General features: G+C 40.8%; 1 protein-coding gene across 2 annotated transcripts in view; it reads right to left on the reverse strand.

Annotated features, from left to right (window-relative positions):
• LOC144509341 (ribosomal protein S6 kinase 2 alpha-like) overlaps positions 1–18,978 on the reverse strand; it is a 243,804-nt gene that overhangs the window by 211,377 nt on the left and 13,449 nt on the right. For both annotated transcript variants that reach the window (XM_078238029.1, XM_078238030.1), the window contains exon 2: positions 9,510–9,554. In XM_078238029.1, the coding sequence (XP_078094155.1) occupies positions 9,510–9,554 (45 nt within the window). The remainder of the gene's footprint in view (positions 1–9,509; positions 9,555–18,978) is intronic.

The following is an 18,978-nucleotide window of genomic DNA, read 5'->3' on the forward strand; positions in this document are numbered from 1 at the left end:
AATAGCACTGATAGATGGAAAGTGGGGAGAATTTTGAGTGGAGAGCAGATATAGCAAAACTGCAATATGAGACTGCAGCATATATTTTGAGACTTTGCTATGGATTTCCAATCAGGCAGATGTTACTTGAACCACCCTTCTTCATCCCCAAACACCCATCAGGTTCTACAATGTATGAATGCCTCAACTACATAAAATATTAACGACTCTTTTGGATCTCACATCAATAGAAAATGAAATTTGTGTTTGTGTTGAATGATCCCCTCAGAATGCCAGCTTCTGATAAACAACTGAGCTTATCAAAAAGCATTAGACAGATTCAAGCTAACTTAGTCACAAATTTTCAGGTTCACAGACTGAGGACATAATTGTTGACATGAGTTATTAACTTTGGCTGTTTTATATTGAGTTAAGCGCCAAGTTGGACCTGTCTTCTACACCCACCCAGCTTCCAATGTGCAAATCTCTAATAGCTGTGGCAACTCTGAAATAAGCCTACCAGATTAATAAATTTTAGTGGGCCACCTTTAGGCAAATATAGCAAGCTAAAGGGTTCCAAAACGGCAAAATTCATAAAACGGGAACTGGATTTTTGCAGAGTCAGGAAGGCTGATCAGATTTGTGAAAATTGTGGGATGGACCCCTATGCGGAAGATCCACCTTGATCCAATTTTTGCCAGAAGAAGGGGTTGAGCGTGATTCACACAAGCAGGAAATCCAAACCTAGCAAGGCCATTTGAACTTAGTGCCAAGTTGAAAAAGATCCCATTTTGATTGTTGCAAGGGCCTTAAATCACAGTGTAGGAACCACAAATTAATAATGTCGACATAAATTCTTTTGAAGGCTGTCACGGCCCTAAGTTATTTAAATGCCTTGCTCCTTAAACTTAAAAAATGACAGGCTGCAGCTGTTGTGAGAATTTTTTAAAAATCTCTGCTAGACTGTTTTGATTGATAGACATAGGTTAGAAAATAAAATGTTGCATGTGGTCATGCAGTTTCAATAGAGCCATTTGATGACACTTCCCCAAGGGTATCATTATGTAATTAGTTTCAAAAGCTACAATTATCTCAGCAGGGGATTCCAAGTTCACAGTTTCATTTGCAGTTTAAAGAGTCTATTAACCAGTCCACCTCAGCACTCACCGGCCCCCGTGACGATCTAGGTTCGGTCTCTGGAGTTGGCAGGCCCAATTGTATGACGTATGTGTCTCAATTCCCTCCCCCCCACCCCATAACAAAAACTGTAAATTTCAGGGTACTTTTTTTAAACCAAAGCAGTTCCAGCAAGTCCGTAAATTTCTCAACTCGTGCTACCTGCCTCAGTAGCCAAAATCCAGCCCCAGAAGTCAAAGGGACTAGTAAAGTTCTCAAAATAAAACAGCTTTTAAGTTCACTGCCTAAGGTTATATGGCTCTGAAATGTTCTGCATATTTTTATACAAGAAAGACAGACAAGTGCAGTGAGGGCACCCTTTCCTCTCAGCTATGAAGAGACAGTGTGAGGGGACGTCAACACTGGAAAATATTCAAGTGAAAATCAAAATAAATTTAAAAGGGCCAGATTTTCACTCATGAAGTAGGTAACATAAGTTGGGAAATTTCCTGACTCAGCAGACACACCTCAGTTTGAAGGGCCCCATTACACCCAATGTTTGAAGGTGCTGGACAGGATAGAGTTAGGCCCATTGACCACAGAAATAGAGGATAGAAAGACAGAACATAGGAGCAAGGGTAAGCCATTTGGCCTTTTGAGCCTAGTCATTATGATCATGGCTGATTATCCAACTCAGTAACCTGTTCCCACTTCCTCCCTGCGCCCCCACGCCCTCGCGCCCCCCCCCCATTTCCTTTGATCCCTTTAGCCCCAAGGGCTATTTGTAACTCCTTCTTGAAAACAAACAATGAGTGCAATTTTACCATCTCGTCGCACCCGGCAAGCTGGGAAAATATTGTACATGGCTAAAAATCCTTTTTGTGCCAGGCACGAAAACAGTTTCCAATCTTCCCGGCCTCTTCCAAGTAGCACGAACCACTTTGTGCCCAGAAAGGGCGCCCCCCCCCCAGCATGCCTGAGAAACCGGCATGATTCTCGGCTATGATTCTCGCTGTTATGACACTAATTTTTGGGGAAAATTCCGTCCAATATTTTGGCCTCAATTGCTTTCTGTGGTACAGAATTCCACAGGTTCACCATTCTCTGGGTGAAGACATTTCTCTTCATCTCAGTCCTATATAGCTTTCCACGTATCCTCAGACTATGACCCCTGTTCCAGACTCCCCAGCCATCAGGAACACAAGACCATAAGATATAGGAGCAGAATTAGGCCATTTGGTCCACTGAGACTGCTCCATCATTCAATCATGCTGATAAGTTTCTCAACCCCTTTCTCCTGCTTTTTCCTCATAATCTTTGATCCCCTTACCAATCAAGAACCTATCTATGTCTGTCTTAAATGACCTGGCCTTCTCAGCTTTCTGTGGTAATGAATTCCATAGATTCACCACCCTCTGGCTGAAGAAATTCCTCCTTATCTTGGTTCTAAAGAGTCATCCCTTTATTCTGAGGCTGTGCTCTCGGATCCTAGTGTCACCTACTAATGGAAATATCTTCTCCATGTCCATTCTATCCAGGCCTTTCAGTATTCTGTAAGTTTCAATGAGATCCCCTCTCATCCTTCTGAACTCCATTGAGTACAGACCCAGAGTTCTCAAATGCTCCTCATACGTAAGCTGTTCATTCCTGGGATCATTCTCGTGAACTTCCTCTGGGCCCTCCCCAGAGCCAGCATATCCTTCCTCACAATACTCCAAATGTGGCCTGACCAGAGCCTTATAAAGCCTCAGCAGTTCATCCCTGATTCTGTATTCTAGTCCTCTCGAAATAAATGCTAACCTTGCATTTGCGATCCTAACTACCAACTCAACTTGCAAGTTAACCTGAAGAGAATCCTGAACTAGGACTCCCAAGTCCCTTTGCACTTCCAATTTCTGAATTCTCTCCCCATTTAGAAAATAGTCTACGCCTCTGTTCTTTCCATCAAAACACGAAACCTCCCTTTCCCATGTTGTATTCCATTTGCCACTTCTTTGCCCACTCTCCTAACTTGTCCAAGGCCTTCTGCAGCTCCCCCGCCTCCTCAATACTACCTGTCCTCCACCTATCTTTGCATCACCTGCAAACTTAGCCACAATGTCCTCAGTTTCTTCATTTAGATCATTAATGTGTGAAGTGAAAAGTTGTGGTCCTAACACTGACCCCTATGGAACTCCACCTGTCATCGGCTGCCAACCTGAAAAGAACCCCTTTTATCCCTACTGCATGGATAGAAGCCAGTCTTCTATCCATGTTAGTACCTTGCCTCTAACACCATGGGCTCTTGTTCAGCAGCCTCCTGCGCAGCACCTTGTCAAAGGCCTTCTGGAAATCCAAGTAGATAACATCCACTGGCTCTCCTTTGTCCAACCTGCTCATTACCTCCTCAAAGAATTCTGACAAATTTGTCAGGCATGACCTCCCCTTGATGAAACCATGCTGACTTTACCCTATTTTACCATGCATGTCCAAGTATTCCGAAATCTCATCCTTAATAATGGACTTTAAAATCTTGCCAACGACCAAGGTCAGGCTAACCGGCCTGTAATTTCCAATCATTTGCCCCCCTCCCTTCTTAGAGGGGTGTTACATTAGCAATTTTCCAGTCCTCTGGGACCCTCCCTGACTCCAGTGATTCCTGAAAGATCACCACTAATGCCTCCACTTTGTCTTCAGCTATCTCCTTCAGAACTCTGGGATGTAGACCATCTGGTCTAGACCATCTTCAGACCTTTCAGCTTCCTTAGCACCTTCTCTTTAGTAATTGCCATCATTGTCACCTCTACCCCTGGTTCTCTTGAATTTTTGGTAAGTTACTGGTGTCCACTGTGAAAACTGACACAAAGTACATCCTTCCTGCATCTACTCTGTTTAGCCCTGTTAAAATTTTATATGTTTCTATGAGATCCCCCTTATTCTTCTAAACTCCAGCAAATATAATCCCAACCGTCTCAATCTCTCCTCATACATCAGTCCCACAATCCCAGGAATCAGTCTGGTTAACCTTCACTGCACTCCCTCCATAACAAGAAGGGATATGGGGGGGAAGGGCGGGGAGCAGGATGTTAAATTTGATGATCAGTCATGATCAAAATGAATGGCGGAGCAGGTTCATGGGCTAAATGGTCTACTCCTGCTTCTAGTTTCTAAGTTTCTATCCTTGCTCAGATAAAGAGACTAAAACTGCATGCAATATTCCGGGTGTGGTCTCACCAAGGTCCTGTATAACTGCAGCAAGACATCCTCCTCCTGTGCTCGAATCCTCTCACTATGAAGTCCAAAATACCATTTGCCTTCTTCACCACCTGCTGCATCACCCCTTGTGACTGGGGTACAAGGACACCCAGGTCTCATTTCACATTCCCCTCTCTCAATCTATAACCATTCAAATAGTAATCTGCCTTCCGTTTTGGATAACCCTGTATTTATCTATGTTATAATGCCCCTGCCATGCATTTGCCACTCATTCAACTTTCGAAATCACACTTAAACATCACTGCATCCTGCTCACAGCTCACCCTCCCACCCAGCTTTGTGTCACCTGCAAATTTGGAGATATTACATTTAGTTCACCCATCTAAATCATTAATATACATTGTGAGTAGCTGGGGTCCTAGCACTGATCCCTGCAGTACCCTATTAGTTACTGCCTGCCACTTGGAAACAGGCCCATTTATTCCTTCTTTGTTTTCTGTTTGCCCACCAGTTTTCTATCCAATTCAATACACTACCCCCAATCCCATGTACTTTAATTTTGCATGCTAATCTCTTATGTTGGACTTTGTTAAAAGCCTTTTGAAAGTCCAAATAAACCACATCTACAGGCTTCCCATCATCAACTCTACCAATTACCTCCTTGAAGAATTTCAGTAGATTTGTCAAGCATGATTTTCCTTTCATAAATCAGTCATTGACTCGGTCTGATCTTGCCATTGATTTCCAAGTGCTCTGCCCTTCAATCTTTGATAATAGACTCTAGTATTTCCCCACTACCAACATCAGACTGACTGGTCTGTAATACCCTGTTTTCTTTCTACCTCCCTTTTAAAATAGTGGGGTTACATTACCTTCTAATCCGTAGGAACTGTTCCAGAGTGTATAGAACCTTGGAAGATGACCATCAATGCATCCACTATTTCCAGGCCACTTCCTTAATTACTCTGGGATGTAGATATCAGACCCTTATTTATTTATCATGGAGTCATACTGGGCAGAAAAGGCCCTTCGGCCCATTGAGTCTGCACCAACAATATTATTGACAGAGTAATGCATCTCATAGAGCAACTTCTGGATTTCTGTATTTTACCATGTATCTGCCCTTGCTGGAAGTTGCTTTGTGATTTGCACATATGTATCAGTGAATCCTTTTAGGAATACCATTATTTTGACAGTAAATTCTGGCCCATTATATCAGATACTTTTACAAGGTATTGCAAAGAGCTGACAAAGTATTTTTTTCCATTCATGCATGGACTGCAATAACTTGCAGCAAGTGATTCCACTTAACTTACATACAAGGTTCAAGCCAAACTCATGCATAGAATTTTCCAGTAATCTTGGAAAATGTGCAGAATTGAAAAGGTTTTGCTCATTTGTATTCCAGCACATGAATTAATTTAAATACAATAAATATTTTGGCAAACTAGATGGCTTTATAATTAGCACTAAAGGTTAATTTGGTTTTTTTAAAAAATCAGATTTAATTCCACATTATTGATTGTGTAATATCGAACAGGATAACAGCTGTATATTTAACCAATTTGATGTATTTTTAACCACACCCCCAAAACAGATCAACATCCTGAAGTTCTGTGTGAACCTTTTTCCAACATTGAGACTGAATGAGACTAAACGCAAAAATAACTACCAATGTATTAACATAATATAATGCTTGCACAGTCTTTCAACAACATGACGTACTAAAGGATAGCCGAGTCAGTAAGGCCCACATTCCAGAAATGAATAAAAACTATATAACTGCAGTGCTGCAGCAAAGACCAATCAAAAGTACTTGGGTCATTAGGATTTATATATATTCTTATAACGCAGTTATTGCACCAAACAATGTTCGAAAGTTCCAGTGAAATTCTTACCTGTAGTTGCAATACTAGTACAGGATGGATTGAATTTTAATTATCTAATCAAAGCTTGAGCATTTTATGTCTCAGGAAAGAGATGAGAAAGTCTTATTTTAAAGTTTTGTTGAACATAGTATGGTTTAAGCAATAAATCTGGTCTGTTAAAAAAGACAAAATTTTCTCAGAATGTACCCATTAGTGCATCATTATGGAATGTTCTTAAATGCTCAACAAGTTATAACAGGCTGACAAGGCACAAAGCCTTAGAATTTTGCAAGTTTCCAAAATGTGAGAAAATCTGAAGTCTTTAAGGCAGTGATAGGCAACCTAGGCTTGAGAGTCCTTCATTTCAGTGGGCTGCAAGATTGAAATCAGGCGTGTTCACTAACCATGACCCCCATGAATAAGATTAAATATATTTAATATACGCTGAAAATTTCATGAGTTATAGAAAATGCTTAATCATTTATATACTAATAGGACTATCAACTTCAAATGGTAAAAACAAAAATATTTATACTTTGGATGCAGAGAGAGCACACAGCTCTCATAGTCAATGTTGTGCGCAATCAGCATGCACCTCACTTCACTTGCCCTTGCTTTGAGTGTATCAATTCAGTCATACCAGTAGGAAAAAAACTACATGGACAGAAATCAGCAGAATCTGATAACCCTATGTGTGGGCAACATTCAACAAAATATCTCATGGGCCACGCTCAGAACTCGGATAGACCGCCTTGTAGCTCCTCAGCCACAGGTTGCCCACCACTGCTTTAAGGCATCATGTACAGACAAATACAACCCTGGGAATAAAGATTTCAGAATAAAAACTGACAACGTTGTTGTTACAAAGAGATTATCAGCTGTTGACACACTGAACATGTAGAAACAAACCTGAAGTAAAATTTTTGTGACATTGCCTAAAAGAGCACCAGAAGTTGCAAGTGGAGGTAAACATTAGTTCAAAATCAGTTTCCTTAGCTACTAGGATTTACAGCTACCAAAAAGGAGTAATTTATTTAACAAAAGAGAACAACTTCTCAATGAGGATCTTCACAAGGTACAAAAGATGAAGAACCTCTTGAACTGAAGAACTGAGAAGAAAAAGTGAAGAAAAAAAACTGAAATAGGAGGAATACAAACAACATTATAATAGAAATGCTTGCATCAAGTCATGGAAGGCACAATGTGAGGGGAAAATCCTACTATGACCTATTCCTTAATTTAGTCAGTTCTTCAATGTCCTCAACAGAACTATTCTCTATTGTCATCAAAAGTAGATTCAGCTCATTGCTATTTGTGGGATCATACTGCATGAAAATGGCTGTCATACCAATCTACATAAAATTAAGCACTGTATTTCAAAGCAATTCATTTTTTTTACTATTTGGAAAATTTCCAAAAGTTTCTAAATAAAAGGTGTTTTAATTTTTTTCTCTGCATTAACAAAATCAAAATGCAATCAGTAAGGATAGGCAACAACACCTCCTCCACGATCATCCTCAACACCAGTGCCCAACAAGGCCAAATGGCCTCTTCCTGCTCCCATCTTCTACGTTTCTATGCAAGTCAGGCACAAGTCCGCACAAGTTTGAACAGGCAGATATTTCATAATTGATGTAACATTTTCATTTATCCCAACCTCACACTTGCAAATCTCCTTTGAAAGTCAAAGAACTTATACAAACAATTCCTTGAATAGAGCATTAGGCAGGGATAGTCTCTGTTTTGTTGCTTTAACCAATCTCTGATGGAGTCATACTGATTGGAATGACATTGATGTGGGAAGGGGAGATAAGAAGAAAATTAAAAAAGTATATGGATCCAACAATTACTATCTTGCTGAAAATTGTATGTGCATATATATATATAATACACTTTAATTATTCCATATGAGGAATGTCTGTTGATAATGGAATTCAGGTATGAAACTATCCATAACTTAATGGCCTGTCAACACTGTTCAGAATCAGTTATGGATTTTTTTTTGGAATAGGTACCAGAAAACTACTGGTGTCCACGAAGTTCCACTCTAGCATAAATCTGCATCTTCAGACAAAGTGAAATGAGGAAAGTGAGGCAGGGTGGGGCAGTGGGAAACACAACATACTGTTCAGATAATGAAATATTTAAACGAGCATCAGGGCAGTGGGTGATTTATTAGGAGGGGGGGGGGAAAAATCCGAACTCAATTTATATTTAAGAAGCATAGTATCTTAAAGATCACAAAGATCTTCTGTGAATTAACACATTATCAAAACAATTGCTTAAATCAATACTTAAATACCTTGGTCAATTTTTAGAAGAGGCATTATTGTCTCAGGAAATTTTGGGCTATGGTCAAGTATAATTAGCTTCAGTGACTTTCTGCTTTACTGTATTTGTCACCAGTAATAGCAGACATATTTGTTGCAGCATCAATTACTGTGATTGAATTTTAAAAGTAATCTCAACGACATTCTTTCTTTGAAGTCCATATAATGATAGTTGTGCACTGCCACTCAAATAATTGGCTAATAGGTATCCTGATCATTTTGCATGAATGCCACAACTCAGCAGGGGAAGACTACTCAGACTTCTGTTGCTTCACACACAATTACAGGATTTACAGAGCTCCCATCAGTTCATTCTATATAGTTGTCTCAGCTCAAAAATTACAAAAGCTATTGTGGGCAGATTTAAGTAGATCCTTTATTTTAGTAAAGAGATACCTCCAAAATAAGTGCTTAAATAAAGTACAGCTGCACAAAAATACAGTTTACAAACGTGTATCAAAGTTTGCAATTACAACTGAAATGTTTCATCATATCCTACATTTTAAAATTTGAATGTCAGACCCCCATCTCAGCTTGCATAAACCAATCAAAGCAAGAAGTCAATGGATGGGTTTCAAAGGAGAGAGACAAAGAAAAAAGCTTCCCTCTGATAGAATATCAGAACCAATAACTCACACTGATGGAAAATGGTTCAGAATTTTAGCAAATCCTATTCAGGCATGAACATACTTGTGTAAACCTTTCATACACTGCCAACATACAAAGACATTGCCCTGACAATCAATGTTCAACCTAAATAATATGTTTTTCCTTTACGTTCCTTTTTACAGGATTATGATGATTTAGCAAAGCAGGCATGCAGCACCTGGAAGGACACTATTAAATAGGCAAGTAACAATGATCAATTTATTGATTTGAATTGGAAGAGGTGCACCTAATTATGAAGTGCTGTTTCCATCTGGAAATCTAATTCTATTTCTTGAAACTTTCCAGCACTTCAGACACATGATGATTGCAGCTCTGCTCCACTTTCTCACTCTAGCAGCCCTCACATTAGTACCTGCACTGGAGAATCTGTTGTTTCTTCTGAAGCACCATGTCCATTCTGTAAAATAAAAAGTTAGAAAATAAATTGCCAGCTGCACACGAAATACGAATGTCACATTTTCAAACAAAGAGTAAGCATTGTTAAAAAAAAGTCAGCCCCTGCAATTTCCCCTCCAAGTCTCACACAACAGGAAATAAATCCTGATCTTGTCAGTGATAGCCACATTCCCTAAACAAATTGAAGAAAATCTTATGGTCAAAATGTTAACACTACTGTTCTTTTATGTGGCATTTCTAAAGAAGAGACTTTTGAGAGGAGGGTAGTGCCATGGTTGGCAGCAATTTTATTATTATAGTGCCCTGGAAAGATGGAAGTTAGAAGTATAATTAAGATACAAAGCAACTTGCGGATTTAGTCATCAGGAGACTTAATTTAATATAGATCAGATTTTAATAGACAAGATCTCAGTCCAAGGCATTCAACACACTACACAATTAATGTTTAACACCCAGATTTATTGTTCGCTCTGCACAGAACAATGGAGGCGGAGAAATGCAGGTAACTTTATTTTAAGTTTTTGAAAATGCTGGTTAAGTCAGGCAGTGGCTGGTAAATAAGTTAAGCTTTGAGAAACTTCCTCCTCATGCTCCACAGCTCTCCAACTCCTCATTGCTTGCCATCAAAACCATACATAAACTCCTCATGTAGGCACATTCTGGGCGTGAGCTTTCTGGCCCTCTGCAATGGTCGATTGGTGCAGCAGGTTGGGAAGATAGCATGCAAGGCTTAATGGTCTAATGCTGAAATCCATCTTCCCGGTCCAGTTTTGCCAGTGCAAAGCCACTTTAAATATTAACGTCAACATGTCCGGCACGACCGTTTCCCCCCTCATCTGCGAGAGATCGCACCGGCGTAAATCACTCATGGTCCCCACCAATGGGGACCAGATGTGATGGCCACACCAGGGGAGGCCATTGAAGCCCCCAGATGGTCGGGGGAATGGCCAGGTAGTCCCCACAGGGCAATGGATCTCCCAGTGCATTGGAAGATCATTTTGGTAGGGATACTATCAAGTATACTACCAAGTATACTTGGTATACTACCAAGATTCACTTTGGTAGGACAAATTTGAATGCGGATTACAGGGTCAAAGGTAGGGTTCTGAGGAATGTGGAGGAACAGAGAGATCTTGGGGTTCATATCCACAGATCTCTGAAGGTTGCCACTCAAGTGGATAGAGCCGTGAAGAAGGCCTATAGTGTGTTAGCATTTATTAACAGGGGGTTTGAGTTTAAGAGCCGTGGGGTTATGCTGCAACTGTACAGAACCTTGGTGAGACCACATTTGGAATAGTGTGTGCAGTTCTGGTCACCTCACTATAAGAAGGATGTGGAAGCACTGGAAAGAGTACAAAGGAGATTTACCAGGATGCTGCCTGGTTTGGAGGGTAGGTCTTATGAGGGACGGTTGAGGGAGCTAGGGCTTTTCTCTTTAGAGCGGAGGAGGTTGAGAGGCGACTTAATAGACGTTTATAAGATGATGAGGGGGATAGATAGAGTGGACGTTCAGAGACTATTTCCTCGGGTGGATGGAGCTGTTACTCGGGGGCATAACTATAAGGTTCGTGGTGGAAGATATAGGAGGGATGTACAAGGTAGGTTCTTTACTCAGAGAGTGGTTGTGGTGTGGAATGGACTGCCTGCTGTGATAGTGGAGTCGGACACTTTAGGAACTTTCAAGCGGTTATTGGATAGGCACATGGAGCACACTAGAATGATAGGGAGTGGGATAGCTTGATCTTGGTTTCGGAAAAGGTTCGGAACAACATTGTGGGCCGAAGGGCCTGTACTGTGCTGTACTGTTCTATGTTCTATCAGGTGCCTGCACAATGGCGCCCCAAGCAATCTTCAGCCAGCTTCCCAGCGAGCTTAGGTTCCGCCTCCCCCTACCAGCATGAATCTCCCGACTGCCAAAAAAATTGATAGTGTAGGAAGATTGCTGTGCCGCACTCACTGAAAAAACTGGCGTGAATCACTCCAGTTTTCAGACTTTTATGATACTTAAGCTGCAATCTTACCAGCTCACTGTGCCAATCGAGCAACATGGCAAGCTGGTAAGATTGTGTGTGGAGTGAAAAATTAGGTTTTTGCAATCTTTGGGCGTGATCTTATGAAGAAAAGTCTTAAGTGCTGAACAATCGAGAAAACAGGAGTTTCAGTCCTGTTATTTTTTTGAGAGTTTGAAAATGCAATCTTATGACTCAGTCAGTTTTTTGGATAGAAGTGCAATTCTCACCAGTAGGGAGACAGAGCCTAAGCTCGCCAGTGAAACCAGCTGCAGACTGCTTGGGGAGCCATTGTGTAGGCAACCCGATTTCCCGGTGAACTTGGGAGACCTATCATCAGCGTCAGTATAATTACCCATGGAAACACAGGTCGCCGGCATCGGGACCCTCCCGATGAGTCCCATCACGAATCCCGACATAACCCCTGTGCATCCCTCCCCTCCCCCCCGATCACTCCCCCTTGCATACCCCCTGGAAATCACCCCCCCCTTGCATATCCCTCACGCCGATCACGCCTGTTTGCAGCCCTTCCCCTCCCTTGCTCAGGCACCACTCTCTTATCACTGCTCCTGATGGGCAGTGCCAGGATGCCTGGTGGGCAGTGCCTGGCCATGGCCCCGATCACCACCTGTGGGCTTCAATGGCCTCCGATAGCCACAGCAAGGTCATCATGTCTGGTCTCTGCTGCTCGAAACCAACTGTGATTCTCGCTGGTGTGAATACCGACTGGCAAAGAGGCAAGTGCATGTGAGGCTGGACGATGCCTCTCGGGACTAGTTAATGAAGTGTTCAGTGTGTCGTTAATATTTAAATAGACTGCACGCTCCTTTTGGCACAAAGCCAATCCCGTCGGCAAAGCAGTGCCGGTACTGTGTGTGCAGTGAGAAACTGGACGCGAACCTGATTTTTTGTCCCGCATGTATTCGGCATGGCAAGCCAGTAAGATTGTGCCCTTAGAAATTTTTTCATAAGACTGCGCCCTTTATGTTTTTCAATATCAAGTCATATTTCAAAAATCCTCTGTAATGTTCAAGCCCATTAGTATATATTAAATATCAAAACAATTAAGAATTGAGCTGCTACTTCAGTAATGAAATTCATTACAATGTATTTGGCTCATCACAACAAATTTAACACTCGTGAAGCAGCATGTTCAATATATCGCTAGCTGGTTAGTTAAGCTGTGTGGGAAGTGCAAAGCATTATTCTAAAGAAAAGAAACACCGACATTTGCAGAATACAAGAGAAATCATAATTTAAGGCAGTTTAAAGAGGCTTCTATTGTAGAGTAGATTACTCAATTTCAAAGACAACGAAAAGCATGCTTTTTATTTTAGGGCAAGTTTTTGTAACTTACAATTCTACAGTAAAGTGAGCCCAGCTTTCACAATCTAAATGCAAGTCAACAAAAAAAAACTGTGGAAGGTAGTTAGCCACAAGTTTAATCTCCCTCTCTCTCCAAGTTTCTGATTGCATCTGTGCTGTTGTGAAGTAGTTCCACACAAAGAGGAAGGAAGGAAGAGAAGATTACGTAAAAACAAAGTGCTGGAAAAACTCAGCATGCCTGACAACATCTGTGTATAGAGAAACAGAGTTAACACCGAGTCCAATATAACTCTTCCAAAGAATCCTCAATGTGCAGCTGCATCAGGCTGTGCAAAGAATTTTGTACACAATGTCACTTTATGCTGAAGTTTTATTTGTCCTCAGTGCTGCAAAGGATAGACCTGGCCAAATTGTAGTGGAACATTGGTGGACTGTGCTGTTCCATCTTTCCCTCCTGGAAGATTTTGTGCAAAAAATCATCAGTGACCACAAGTCCACCAGGCATTGATCCACACAATGTTCTAGAGGCCCTACAGGAAAAGGGGATGATGGATCCAGCTGGATGGTTCTTTCACTAAACTGTCATTTAGCAGAATGCTACAACTTTCAAACAAGTACCAAGAACAAGTGTGGGTGGTGGTAAGAAAAGGACGTCAATGTCAAAACTTTCATGCACACCAGAGTTTCAGCACCACTGTATACTGCCCCTGGGGCAGTTCTGGTGAAAAGACGGTTGTCCAGCTTCTTCTGGAATGTGCATTTGCAAATAAGGTCTGGAAAGAGATGCAATGATTTTTATTGATGTTCATCTTGAGCAATCCCATAAAGAAGGACTGTGCTCCATAGACTGTTCCCAGGGATAAACAGAGACAAACATCAATTGCTGCAACAGAACCATCAACTTAGTGAAATATGCTCTTTTGTTTGCCTCAAACTTGCTAGTCTTCCAATGCAAAGAGCTGTCCATGACCAAGTGCTGCAGACTGGCATATTCCAAAGTCCAGGACTACATACTCCTGTCAAAGTACACCGAAGAGCTGGAAGCCATGGAAAGTTCCTCCAGTTGTATGACCAGAGAAAGTCTAACAGAAAATGTATATTGTAACTATAACCTATAATTATAAGTATAATGCCCCTCCCCTCCAAAGTGCCATGTATTGTATTGAAAGAAATTCACCAGTATTACACTTTGTGTAATGTTAAATATGAAAAATTATACAATGCACTTTTGCAAAATTTAATGAAAAGAGTGGACACAATGTACAATGAAGTTATTCCATTCTAATTTGTGTGAACATTTCATCTTCAGAAATTCCCATCATGAAAAAAATCACTTTACTGGAGTTAATTTTGAGTAGGTGTCACTCTGCCAGTTAAGGTGACATACATCACCACATTTTCCTGATCAGCACTCCAAGAACACAGATCAATAGGTACTCTGAATTTGAGTGTCACTGGACATCATAAACTAAAGGAAGATGGCCAAATGGTTTGTATGTCAAATTAAACACAAAGACACTACCTTAACCAGAAGAGAACTCCACAATCAATTATATATTGTTGCAAATTTTATTTCTAAATATCTACCACTTGGATGGAAGCAAGTCTCTGTCTAGTTATTGTGTTTCCACCGGAGTCAAAAATGCAGGATTTATAGCCCACTCTCCCCACCTCCACATCCCTGCAATTCCCTTTGACTCCAGTTTTACTAGGGCCCTTAAGTATATTAGGCAAGGGAGTTTTGTTAAAATTGTACTGTGCTTTGATGAGATCACATTTGTAATAATGTGTAGAGTCTTGATCTCCTTATTTAAGGAAGAATATAATTGCATTAGTAGCAGTTCAGAGTTCAAGTTTACCAGACGGTTTCCTTGGATGAGGGCATTATCATACACAGACGTCAAACACATTTGACCTGCATCCATTGGAATTTAGAAGAATGAGAAGTGATCTTATTGAAACATAAAGATTCTCTGACAGGGTGAATGCTGAGGTGTTTCCCATTGTGGGTGATACTAGAACTAGGGGAGGTGGTTTAAAAATACAGGTTTGCCATTTAAGACAAGGTGAGGAGAATTTTTTCTCGCACAGGGTCATTAGCATGTGGAATCTCTGCGCAAGCGATGGTCTAGTGGTATTATCGCTCGACTATTAATCCAAAAACTCAGCTAATGTTCTGGGGACCCAGGTTCAAATCCCGCCACAGCAAGTGGTGGAATTTGAATTCCATAAAAAATATCTGGAATTAAGAATCTACTGATGACCTTGAAACCATTGATGAAAAAACCCATCTGGTTCACTAATGTCCTTTAGAGAAGGAAATCTGCCATCCTTACCTGGTCTGGCCTACATGTGACACCAGAGCCACAGCCATGTGGTTGACTCTCAACTGCCCTTGGGCAATTAGGGCTGAGCAATAAATGCTGGCCAGCCAGTGATGTCCATGTCCCATGAATGAATTTTAAAAATCCTTGTTTTCAAGTCCTTCCAAGGCTTCACCCCTCCCTATCGCTTCCATCTTCACTACAATCCTCCAAGATCTCTGCACTCCTCCAACTCTGGCCTATTGCACATCCCTGATTTTAATCACTCCATCATTGACTGCCAAGGCTGAAGCTCTGGAATTCTCTCCCGAAGCCATCTCTTTCTCCTTCTTAAAGATGCTCCTTAAAATCTACTTCATAAACCAAAGTTTTGATTATCTGTCCTAATTCTCAAGTGGAATGTCAAATTTTGTTTGCTAATGCTCCAGTGAAACATCTTAAATGTTTTTTTAATGTTAAATATACTATATAAATGCAGGTGGTTGTTGTTAATCCCCAGACTTATTTAAAGCCAGCCAGTATAAATCAGGCTGCAATCAATTCTATAGCGAATGGCTTTAGATTGGTATGTGTTTTAATGTCTAGTTTTTGGACACAATCTGTAATCCATCAGCCATGACTCAGTTTCAGCACTCATCACCCAGAATCAAAAGGTTCAGAGTTCAAGTCCCACTCCAGGACTTAAGTACAAAGATCAAGACTGGCTCTCAAGTGCAGTATACAGAGAGTGCTGCACCATCAGATGCGTCTTCTTTTGGATGAGACGTTAAATCAAGGTGCCATCTGCTTGCTTGGGTGGATATAAAAGATTCCATGGTACTATTTTCAAGAGCAGCAGGGGTGTCCGAGCCAACATTTATTCCTCTATCAACATCACAAAAACAGATAGCCAGCATTTGTAATATAAGAAATGCAGCAGATAACTATAGTGACTACATTTCAAAAACATTTGAAATATTCGGTAAAATGCACTTTATAAATACGAGTCTTCCTTACTTAATCCTCCCACACCAACCCATTCAATGAAAAGATGCTCAAAATTGTAACCCCCACCTGCCCACCACTTGAATCAAAGTGTATGCATTAAAATCTGTATTCAAATAACATTGAATGTGCAGTTTGAAATTGGAACAGAAACGCTCACAGTAGTCCAGGTTACAGGCAAAGAAACTAAACTTCGCATCATGAGATGCACAAGAACACTCACTGGAGATGAGAAAGCTTTTACTTGCTGCATGAGTGGTCACCTTGCACAATGTACTCTTATCACCTCAACCACGCAACTTGTCTGATGTACAATTTGGTTTCCTTACATGTGGACAAAAAAGGCACAATCAGATAAATTCTTCAATCAGATGGAAAATTGGCGAACAGCTGTACAATATACACAGACTGCTTGGATCCTCTATGCATAGAAGTTTCTAGACACCAGACTAAAATTGTAAGATTAAAATAAGAAATTAAAACATGCTCATAAAATGCATAGGTAGCATATTCTCGTCACAAAACAATTTTTCATTTTTATGCAGTCAGATAACCAAGCACGAAAACATAAAGTCAAAAACCATGAAAATCACTTCATTCACCCAATATGAAACAAAATAAAGAAAATTATCTAAGCCTATGAGACACATTCTTCAGTAAAAACAAAACATTTCACTGAAATTCAGGAAGATACAAAGTGACTGAGGTGGTGCAAAATTACCATATTAACTAGTGAAAGGGTGGAAGAAACTATCATGAGGTGGGAATTTTGAAATCAGACCTATTTTACAGTCACATGCAAAATTTAAATGTCACTACAATCCAATACTGGTTCCATGTCACAGATTAAGGCAAAAGTAACAAGAAAGGTACAGAAGTGTAGAAGTGCAAATGGTCAACTAATGTGGCACAAATCTATCTATAAATTCAGTATTATAGGGATTGCTCCTTCCTTCACAATGTAGGTTGTTTTTAAATAAATTCACAAACTGAATAATTAAATAATGGATATTATTCCACATGCAGGGCACTCACAGCACCAGGGACCCAGGTTCAATTCCCAGCTTGGGTCACTGTCTGGGCGAAGCCTGCACGTCCTCTGTGTCTGCATGGGTTTCTTCCAGGTCCTCCGGTTTCCTCCCACAGTCCGAAAGATGTGCTGGTTAGGCGCATTGGCCATACGAAATTCTTTCTCAGTGTACCCAAACAGACGTTGGAGTGGGAGGACTAGGGGATTTTCACAGTAACTTCACTGCAGTGTTAACGTAAGCCTACTTGTGACACTAATAAATGAAAAAAAATCTTCCCCATCATTAGATCGGACCTTATGCTGAACTTGAGATGAAGTCACAGATATGTTATCCACTTGTGTGAAATACAAGATGTTAACAAAAAATTTTTCAGGTTTCTTCTTGGTTTGTAATGGCAACCTTGACAAAGAAAATATTTAATATTGTAGATCTGTGCTGATAATAACCATCTCTGTCACCTACTAGCAGCTAAAAAAAAGGACTATATTAATATGACCCGAAGATTGTCGTCAAGGGTTGGTGATCCGTCAAAAGTGTAAAATGATGCCCATGTGATGAAATCTTCTTACTCCAAATATGATACTCAAAGCTTTTTCCAGCTGAGCACAATTTGTTTCTGCGCTTGTCCAAGTTCATGAAGGCAATTGGTCGCTCTTCTCCCAAAGGCATGATATGCCTACCCCATAGTGTGATGCATCGCAAGCAAGTTATAATTTCAGCCTGGGATTGAAGCAGAACAATACCTCTGACTTCTTTAAGGCTTCTTTTACCTCTTTGTATGCTCTTTCGCATTCTTTTGTCCGGTGCCATGCCTGTTTGACACATAGCCAAGTGTGTAACAGCTTCAATAGCACCGTAATAGTTCATCAATCCTAGAAACAATCTCAGTTGCATCACATCTTGAGGACATGGTGCTTCTAAAATTGCTATCATCTTTTTTGGATCCTTATGAAAGCCATCTTAATCAATGATATGGTCATGGGTGAACCGAAAAAAGTTACACTTTTCCTTTTTGAACCAAAGATTATGTTTTTGCAGGCATTCCAATATAGCTTTCAAGTTCTTCAAGTTCTCTTGTTCACTTGAACCTATGAGGATATCATCTAGATACACCATTTCGCCTACTCAGAATTTGATCCACAGATCTCTGGAATAGAGCAGGTGCGAATATTATCCCAAATGGCAGTCTCCAGTATTGAATTAGACCTGTGTGTGTCATGATAGTGAGTAACGGTTGTGAACTTGCAGCCACATTCATTAGTAAGTTTGTGATAGATTTATTTTGCTGGATTTCTGGCCTCAGATAGTCCAGTAAATAAGTCTTCAATCAGCATGGCACGGTAGCACAGTGGTTAGCACTGCTGCTTCACAGCTCCAGGGACCTGGGTTCGATTCCCGGCTTGGGTCACTGTCTGTGTGGAGTTTGCACATTCTCCTCGTGTCTGCGTGGATTTCCTCCGGGTGCTCCGGTTTCCTCCCACAGTCCATGATGTGCGGCTTAGGTTGATTGACCATGCTAAAATTGCCCCTTAGAGTCCTGGGATGCGTAGGTTAGAGGGATTAGTGGGTAAAATATGTAGGGATATGGGGTAGGGCCTGGTTGGGATTGTGGTCGGTGCAGACTCGATGGGCCGAATGGCCTCTTTTTGTACTGTAGGGTTTCTATGATTTCTATGAGCAGCAGTGGATATTGATCAGCACACAATACCAGATTAATCGTCATCTTGAAATCTCCAATCCAAGTTCAAATC

The sequence above is a fragment of the Mustelus asterias genome, chromosome 21 (assembly GCF_964213995.1).
Source record: "Mustelus asterias chromosome 21, sMusAst1.hap1.1, whole genome shotgun sequence".
NCBI lineage: Eukaryota > Metazoa > Chordata > Chondrichthyes > Carcharhiniformes > Triakidae > Mustelus > Mustelus asterias.